Below are 10,000 nucleotides of genomic sequence, written 5' to 3'. Positions count from 1 at the left end.
TATTATTAATAATAATAATAATAATAATAATAATAAAAATTTAAAAATAATAATGAAAATAATATTATTATTATTAATTATTATTATTATTATTATTATTATTTTATTATTATTATCATTATTATCATTATTATCATCATCATCATATTATTATTATTATTATTATTATTATTATTGTTATTATTATTATTATTATTATTATTATTATTATTATTATTATTATTATCATAAATTATTATTATTATTATCGTTATTACTATTATCATTATAGTTTTGACCTCCCTTTGCTTCCGATCGTCTGTCCTCACCTGCCCCGTGTTACCGCGTTGCCTCTCCTCTCTCTCTCTCTTTTATCCCCCTCCTCTCCCTTTCCTCTTCTGACCTGAAGAGGAAATCCAGGTGGATTTCAAAACTGTAGTATCATTTTCTGTAAATCTGTTTTTTGCATTGGGTCTTTCAATCATATGCATACGCCATACATGCATCCCATACATCATACACATACTACATACATACCCACTACATAACATACATACATACATACCATACATACATACATACATACATACATACAAAAATATACTAAACAATAAATAGATAAATGAATGAATAGATAAATAAAGAGACGAATGAATAAATAAATGAATAAATAAATAGATAAATAAATAAATAAACAAACAAATAAGCAAATAAATAAATAAACAAACAAATAAACGAACAAATAATTAAATAAATAAATAAACAGTTAAAATAAATAAATAAATTAATTAATGAACAAACAAGTAAACGAACAAATAAATAAATAAAAATAAATAAATAAATAATATGAATAAATATTATAAACAAATAACATAAATAAATATCATATACAAATAATATAAATAAATATTATATAGATAAACAAACAAACAAATAAATAAACAAATAAATAGATAGATAGAATAAATAGATAGATAAATAAAGGAAGAGAGCCAAGCGCAATTAACAGGCAAGAAAAGGGCTGGACCCGCGGCCAGGCTTCGGGTCGGTAAATCACGTCGGGTTTTGACGCTGATACCCCGGCCCCGTTAGTCATTCCCTGGCGTCGGAAGGGAGGAAGGCGCGCGATAACAAAGATTTTTTTTATTTTTTTTCCCTTGCCGTGACCTCCTTCTTCTTTGTCATTTTCTTTCTGTGTTTCATTCTCTCTGGTTCGGGGTTCTCTGGCTCTCGCTCTCTCTCTCTCTCTCTCTCTCTCTCTATCTCTCTCTTAAGTTTGCTTCGGTTTGCTTTTCGGTTCGCTCGCTCGTTCGTTCGTTCGTTCTCCTCTCTTCTCTCTCTCTCTCTCTCTCTCTCTCTCTCTCTCTCTTTCCCCTCTCTTCTCTCTCTCCTCTCTCTCTCTCTCTCTCTCTCTTTTCTCTCTCTCTCTCTCTCTCTCTCTCTCCCCTCTCCCCTCCTCTCTCCCCTCTCTCTCTCTCCTCTTCTCTCTCTTCTTCTCTCTCTCTCCCTCTCCTCTTTTTCTTTCTCTCTCTCTCTCTCTCTCTCTCGCTCCTCTCTCTCTCTCTCCTCTTCCTCTCTCTCTTCTCTTCTCTCTCCTTCTCTCTTCTCTCCTCTCCCTCTCCCCTCCCCTCCTTCCCCCCCCCCTCTCTCTCTCTCCACCAATCTATGTATCCATCCATCTGCTTATATATCTTTTTACCCATCCTTCTATCTCTCTCTCACCCTGCAGTTGGTATCCTCCATGCTGACATTTAACCTTTATTTGTATTGTTATCATCTTTTCTCATTCAGACCTCTCCCTTGTTTGTTATTGCTCCCCCCCCTTTCCCCTATGCTTCCTCCGGGCATCGTTAATTGGTCACTGCTTTTGTATCAGTTTCATTCATTAGTCTTCTACACCCACCTTTATCGCTTTTATTGTTTATTCTTTTCCTTCCTTGAAATGATGTCGGGTTCATGGCGTTTGCGTAAATTTGGGAAATTTAGTTTTTGATACATTTCATTCATTCTTCGAAAGTTCATACCTACCCTTTTTTTATCTTATTTGGTATAATTTTGTTGTGCATATATTTTTGTTCTTGGCGTCGTTGGCAACTCAATATCTCGATAGATTTAAAGCCAATAATGTTATTTTAAGATTTAGCATTCTGTCACGACACCTTACTCACCTGGTCATCAAAGTATTGATATTATTTTATCAATATTTGTCTATAGTATCTATTTAGAGTATATGTAGATAGATATTCCATTTTTCATGTGTGTGCACATTTTTTTGCATTCTTTGTTGCATCTGCATTTTTTTCTTCTGCATAGATTATCGAATATTAATGATTTCGTCTGAATTCCTTTCCATTCTCCGATATGAAAATCAGTAAGATATTTATTACATGTGAATCACCAAAGAAATCGACCGTCTCTTCTTCTAGAATCTAAATACATTAGAATTTCAATTTCAAAATTATTGCAGCCCCCCACCCCCACCCAAAAAAAATCAGAATAAATATTCCTCGGGGAGAAGGAAAGCAAGCAAGTTCCTGTCTTTGATTTTATGCGTCGAAAACATCCTCGGTAAAAAAAAAGGATTGTTCTCTATCGTAATATCACGCTAAAGTACACTCCAGCCAACACGTATCTTCCTAGTTTTGTATTGCGCTCAGTGTATCCATGTTACCTTCACTACATCGGCGTATTTTCCATGATCTATACCGCGCCTGTTTGTACTTGATTTGCAACGTTCAAAACCAATTCGAGTTTGAGTTCCAGAGGTCGTATTTAGAGCAAGCGATGTCGGGTCGGGGGACGGGGGGGCGGGGGCGGGGAGGGGGGTAGGGGGAGGCAAACAAACGGGGTGTGTACATTTCCTGTCCTGCACTGGCCATGGGTCCGTGCCACTTAGGTCTTGCGTTTGTTATCTCTCGTATTTGTTCCGTCTAATTCTTTCCGATGTTCTGCACCTGCTCCGTCCTACGTCTGTGTGCGATGAAGTTTATGGTAAGCTAGGGATGATTCTTTTTCCTGTTCTTTTTCTTCTCTGTCTTATCTGCTTTATTTTTTTCACGACTTTCCACTTATTTCTTCTTCTCTCTCTCGTTTTCTTTCATTCTTTCTCGTCCTCGTGTTCTTCTCTCTCTCTCTCTCTCTCTCTCTCTCTCTCTCTCTCTCTCTCTCTTTGAAAATATGAAAGGGAAACAAAAAAGAGAGTGAAAGAGAAAGAAGGAAAGACAGAAAGGAAAGAGAAAAGATTTACACACACAATCTTTTCTCTTTCCTTTCTCTCTTTCCTTCTTTCTCCTTCACTCTCTTTTTCATCCATATTTTCAAAACCTCTCATGCCGTTACGCCAGAAAACAAAAACTCGAAAGCTCTCCCTCATTCCTCCACTGAAGCTCAAGCTCTCAGTCGAGTATTAGATCCTAGTTACACTCACCGTCAGCAAGAATATTCTTCGTCGAGCAGTGCATGAAGGAGAGAGTGAAAAGGGAGAATTGGAAGAGAGGAAGGAATGGATGGTGTGGGAGAAAGATGGAAGGAAAGGCGAAGGAAAGAGAGAGCAAGAGATAATGGAAGAATAGAGGAAAGGGATGGGAGGAGTAAAGATGGACAGAATAAAGGGGAGAAAGTTGATAAAGGGCAAAATAAAGGTGGCGAAAAGGACAAGGAAGGATAAAGGAAAGAGAATGAAAGATATAAGAAAAAGAACAAATTACGGTTACGAAAAGAACAAAGAAGAACGAAAGGAGATAGAAAGCAAGAGATTAAAAAAAATAATAAGGAACGAAGTACGGGTACAAAAAGACCAAAGAAGGAACGAAGAAAAGGAGAGAGAAATATATATTAAAACAACAACAACAACAAAATGAGGGAATAAAAAAACAAAAAAGAAGAACGAGAGAGAGAGAGAGAGCGGGATACGAGGAATCCAAAACCAATTAGCCGATGAATAAAGGAGGCCCAATTTCTCATAAGAGTAATGTCGAATCCTCACGTCCTTGAGATCCCTTCAGTTATCTAAGTCTTACGCAAAAGCTCTTCACGTTACTTCACTTTCGTTTTCAGTCCGCCACTCTGCCGTGAGGACTCTAGAAGCCCGTGTGGGTATTAATGTCTACCGAGAGCGTATGATGGAGCAGTGCCATGATAAATATTGTGATGATGGAGTTGAGAATAAGCATGGCAACATTAGCACTGCGGTCAAATTTCGAATTGATATTATATTGTAGTTATATGCAAACGTTTTTGACGCGGTATTGATCACGCTTACATTGATCACTCATCTCTAACCAATGCCGATAGCTTGGCTCTGGCGACACCCTGGCATCATTCGCCCTAATGATGGTAACACTAATACTCTTATGCCTCACCGTACGTGACTTGAAGGAATTTTTTGTTTCACTTTTTATTTATTTTTCTTTTGTCTACCTTTTTTTCCCAAGCGCCCGGGGGTTTCAATGGGTCTCAGTACCCTGGGTTCTCCGCCGAAGAGTCCTTAAGAAACCCATCGATAATGTGTGTATAATGAATTACCTAAAGATGAGGCCGTGGGATATGCGAGAGCACGAGCGTACCCCCTCATGATTAGGGGAGTCTGGTTTATGGGATTTTCGGGCAAGAGGGGAGGGAGGGAGGAGGGGAAAAGGTCGAAGGAAGAAGGGGATGGAGGGAGGGGAAGGAGGGAGGAGGGGAAAAGGTCGAAGGAAGAAGGGGATGGAGGGAGGGGAAGGAGGGAGGATGGGAAGAGGTAGAAGGAAGAAGGGGATGGAGGAGGGGAAGGAGGGAGGAGGGGAAAAGGTCGAAGGAAGAAGGGGATGGAGGGAGGGGAAGGAGGAAGGAGAGAAAAAGGGGAGAGGAGGAAGGAATACTTTTAAGAAGGATGACAAAAGGAGGAAGGAGGAAAGAGGGGAAAGGAGGAAGAGGGAGGAGGTGAAGGAGGAGGAGGAGGAAGAAGTGAAAGGATGGGAAGGAAGGAGGCAAGGAAGAAAGGAAGACGAGGGAAAGTGATAAATGAGGGGAGAATTAGACAAGGAAGAAAAATAACATAAACGAAAAGAAAAAGTGAAATGAACAGATAATTATAAAGGAAGGGAAAGAAAGGAAATGAAGAATATTAGTAGACGGAGTATTGAAGAAATGAAAGGAAGAGGAAGAGAGGAACCAGATAAACTAGGAATGAAAAGGAGGGGAAAGTAGGGGAAAAGGGAAGAAAGAAAACCACAAAAGAAAATTGAGGAAAGAAAAAGAAGAAAGAAAAAAAGAAAAGGAAAAAGAAAACAGAGGAACTTAAAGGAACGAAGGAAAAGGGAGAAAAGAAAGAGAGAAAAGGAAACGGAGGAAAAAAACGAAAAAAAAAGGAAATAGGGAAAGGAGTCGGGAGAAAAGAAAATGGAGGAAAGGAAGCAAATAAAATAAAATAAAACAAAAGAAAAGAAAAACGGAAGAAGAGTAAAAGAAAAGAAAAGAAAAAAAAAAAACGGAAGGAGGAAACGGCAGGAAAGTGAAGAAAGAAACGAAAAGTGAAAAAGAAAATGGAAGAAAGAAAACGGAGGAAAAAAGAAAGGGAACTAAACGGAGGGAAAAAATGAAAGAAAATGGAGAAAAAAAAACGATGAAACGATAGATGAAGATGGATTTCGTCTAATAATAAAACAAATAAATAATAACATAAGAACTAAAAGAAACGAGAAAGAAAAAAATATCATATCACCTGTTAGGCTCAACGAAAAGAAATATCTCTCTTCATACATACACATACATATATCATTTTATCTACACCCATTTTTTTTTCACACCTATTTTCTTTCCCTTCTTCTCAAAAGTCGAGATAAATTCGATAGCCAAGAGAAAGTTTTGCAATTAGCACGTCGCCACGTCACTGCTCCACCGGCGGAAAGGAGCGCCATCTTTGGTCTGAACATTGCACCCTTTCCGCGAACTTTCTCGAAGTCGCGGTTCGTTTTATTAGTGGGAATACTTTTAATAAGGGACTTTGTTATACTGATCAAGGGGAAGGAGAATCGGGAAAGGGGGGAGGGGGAGGGAGGAGGGAGGAGAGGGAATGGATGAGAGGGAGAGAGGGTGGGAGGAGGGGAGGGGAGGAGAGTGGGGGGAGATAGAAAGAGAGAAAGAGGGGGGGAGAAAGAAAAGATGAAAAAGATAGAAATATAGAGAATAGGGAATGGATGAGAAGTATGAGAGGATGGGAGGAGGGGAGGAGAAGGGAGGGGAGTGGGGGAGATAGATAGGAAGAGAGAGAGTGAAGGGGGGGGGGGCGCGGAGACAGAAAGATGGAGAGAGAGAGAGAGAAAGAGAGAAAGAGAGAAAGAGAGAGAGAGAGAGTGAGAGAGAGAGAGAGAGAGAGAGAGAGAGAGAGAGAGAGAGAGAGAGAAAGGGTGGGGTGAGAAAGAAAAGATGTAAAAGAGAGAAAGAGATAGAGAAGTGAGAGAAAAGAGGGAAGGACTGAGAAGGAAAGAGACAATTAAAAAAAAACATACAGATTACGTTAATCTTAAATTCCTAAGTGGCTATGTCTAGCCCCCTCCCCTCTCTTCTCCTCCCTTCCCCCCAAAAAACAACAACAACATAACAGGGATATGCAAATCATAACCGTAATCAATTTCTATTAATATTCCACCTCTAAAATAAGCGAAAGACACCAGCTTGCAGTTCTCAGCAATGGACACTCGCATTCACTCTCCTATAACAAAAGAGCAACATGGCGGAATAAGGGTTCTAATTGCTTTACAAGTTTCTCGTTTGCACAGAGAAACAAAAGAAGATCAAATAAGGCGCTCAAACACAGTCCAGCACCTTCCTTTAAGCCGAAACACTTTGTTCAATCTTGTTCATTCGTGCGGCTGCTTAGATCCTAGACGAAAACTTTTATTTCTTCCTCTCTCTCTCTCTCTTTTACTTGAGGGCGAAGTTAGAACAATCAAGTCGTTTATTTTTCTTTTCCTTTTTTTTTCTCTCCCTCTTGTATTTTCTTCCTCCTAAGTTCTGTTTGATGTTCTGTGAAACTGGAGTTCGGTCGCGGGTCCGAATCTGGGAAAATACGAGACGAAGTAATCTAAACATTGTCTCATTAGCTCACTTGGGAGGGAGCATTCGCGGAAATGAGAGAGGGAAGGAAAATGAGAGGAAGGCAGGGACGAATGGGGGAGGAGAAATGAAGAGAAGAAGGGAGAAAAAGAGAGAGGGAGAGAGTGGGGATGGAAGGGAAGAGAGAGAGAGAGAGAGAGAGAGAGAGAGAGAGAGAGAGAGAGATGAGGAGAGAGAGAGGGAGAGGGAGAGGAGGAGGGATGAGGATCGGGAGAGGTAGAGGTAGAGAAATAGACCGATAGATAGATAGATAGACAGATATATAGATAGGTAGACAGACAGGCAGACAGACAAACACACAGATAAATAGACAGACAGACAGATAAACGGACAAACAGACAGACAGACATACATACAGATAGACAGACAGACAGACAGATAGTCAGATAGTCAGACAGACAGATAGACATATAGACAGACAGATAGACAGATAGACAGACAGACAGGGAGACAAACAGATAGACGGACAGAACAGATAGACAGACAGACAAATAGACAAACACAGTCAGACAACACACACACACACACACACACACACACACACACACACACACACACACACACACACACACACACACACACACACACATACACAAACACATATAGATATATAGATAGGTAGACAGGCAGGCAGACAGACAAACACACAGATAAATAGACAGATAAATGGACAAACAGGCAGACAGACAGACAGACAGATAGATAGACAGATAGATAGACAGGTAGGCAGATAGACAGATAGACAAATAGACAGATAGACAGATAAGCAGATAGACAGACAGATAGACAGACAGACAGGCAGACAATCAGACAAACAGACAGACAGACAGACAATCAGGCAAACAGACAGATAGACGGGCTAACTGACTGACTGACTGACTGACTGACTAATTGACTAACAGACAAACTGACAGACTAACAGATAGACAGACAGACAGACAGACATACAGACAGATAAAAAGGTAGATAGATAGATTGATTGATTTGCATCGTTTGATAGATAGACTGATTGGTAGACCGATAGAAAAAATAGTAAATAGATTGATAGATTGATTGCCTGATTGACACTGTTTAATAGAATGATTGATTGATAGACAGATAAAAGGAATAAGGTTAGAGACGATACAATAAAATACGTTCCTGGGAAAAGAAGATTGATGTGAGAAAGAAAAAAGAAAAGAAAAGAAAAGAAAAGAAATAATAATAACAACAACAACAATAATAATAATAATAATATATAATAATAATAATAATATAATATAATAATGAATAATATATATATGATTATATATATAATATATATATATATAATATATATATATATATATATATATTATATATATATATATATATATATATATATATATATATATATATATATATATATATACATACATTCGAGAAAAAAGAACAACTAAATATATATTTTTTTAATCTGCGTTATTCACTCATCACCTTTGTCCACAGAACAACTCTCTGCGGAAGAACACAGACGACGTGTTCCATTATGACGTCATCCTGTGGGTTACGCCCCTTGTCTCTCCTGGCGATACTATTGGTCGCAGATTTCACCAACTCCGCACCTACAAGTGAGTTTTTTTTTTATCTCTCTATCACTCTATTTGCTTCATTTCCTTTTATTGGTCTATCTATTTTTTAACATGTATTACGGTTTTCACTTCTTTGTGAAAAGAATGATTGTTATATGTTTTGATATGGTGATCCAGCTGAATTATCCTTTGTGACTCGAAGTTATTTGGTTATTAAAAAGACAAATTTGGAGAGATTCAGCATCTGTAATTGCGATGCACTGGAGTATATAGCGATTTTTTTTCTGCAATTCTGATTTTCCTTTTTTTATTATCTCTTAGATGGACACTTAAAGCCTGGTGCTCACGGCCGCTCACCCTCTCGACCGAGTTGGCACTTGCTGCTGGCACTCTGGCGACCCAAGGGAGAAGTGACGGCCGGGGACACGCATCCCACCGGCGAGGTCCTGCTCACGCCCACTCAACCTCTGCCGGCAAAGGAGGCGCAGCCTACGCGAACAGCTCCTCCCGCCAGAGGAGTCCTGCCGACGAGAGTGGTTCTTCCCGCCAGAGATGTGATTCGGGAGAGAATAGTCCTTCCGACTCGCGAGGACCTGCCCGATGAGAGGGTTCTGCCGGTGATGGAGCCTTTGCTCCCCCGGGGCGTTGCACCTGCCGGGACAGGGTTTTCCAGCGAGGGCAGTGAACCCCCGACAGAGCTACACCTTGCGAGTACATCCTACGCACATACACCCGAGCCCCCGCCGCACCCAGAGTCATTCCCGCATTTCGAAACTGAAGCCCTTCCTTCTCATCCCGTGAGCGAGGCGGCGGGAATCCCCGAGCACTTCCCGGGCCAAGATAAACAAGAGGAGGACTTTCCTATTGCTTCCCCTGTCACGGAGCGTGCGGAAACCGTGACCACCACCACCAGGAAATTGTATCTCCCGTTCACAGTCAGAACGTCTGTCCGAGAGGAACACGGGGACGGCCTCATGGAAAACTTCGGCTCATCCAGAGGAGACTTGACCAGTAACGTTGTTGTATCAACAACAATATCGAACCACCAGTCCGTTCCTATCACGCTACAGAGTTCCTCGAGAACAGTCGTGAGAACAAGCCAGAACATCCCCAGCCTCACCACCGCGTACACGACGGCGACGTCCCCGTTGACCATGCACACCACGACGACGGATCAGGTGATCACCATGGGAAGCCCCGTGTATATGCACGGAACGCCTGGTATCGAAGCCTCCCTCGGGACTCCGGTGTCGGTCTCGCCGACGAGAACCAGGAAAACCAATATGCTGAACCACAGGGCAGGGCTGCTTCCTGCCGGCCACCCTACGTCGCAGGGAGTAGATGGGTCACGGGGCGAGGAAGCGAAGGGCCGTCAT

General features: G+C 40.7%; 1 protein-coding gene across 2 annotated transcripts in view; it reads left to right on the top strand.

Annotated features, from left to right (window-relative positions):
• Positions 1-10,000, top strand: part of LOC119574499 — a 113,635-nt gene that overhangs the window by 77,243 nt on the left and 26,392 nt on the right. For both annotated transcript variants that reach the window (XR_005228874.1, XM_037921752.1), the window contains exons 3-4: positions 8,542-8,663; positions 8,946-10,000. The exon at positions 8,946-10,000 is cut by the window's right edge and continues 1,030 nt beyond it. Coding sequence is in view for 1 of the 2 variants with exons in the window: in XM_037921752.1 (XP_037777680.1) it covers positions 8,582-8,663; positions 8,946-10,000 (1,137 nt within the window). In the remaining variant the exon portion in view is untranslated. The remainder of the gene's footprint in view (positions 1-8,541; positions 8,664-8,945) is intronic.

Source organism: Penaeus monodon, chromosome 6 (genome assembly GCF_015228065.2).
Source record: "Penaeus monodon isolate SGIC_2016 chromosome 6, NSTDA_Pmon_1, whole genome shotgun sequence".
In the NCBI taxonomy this organism is placed as follows: domain Eukaryota; kingdom Metazoa; phylum Arthropoda; class Malacostraca; order Decapoda; family Penaeidae; genus Penaeus; species Penaeus monodon.
The sequence above is the reverse complement of the archived record's forward strand: the minus strand, read 5'-3'. Positions and strand labels throughout refer to the sequence as shown.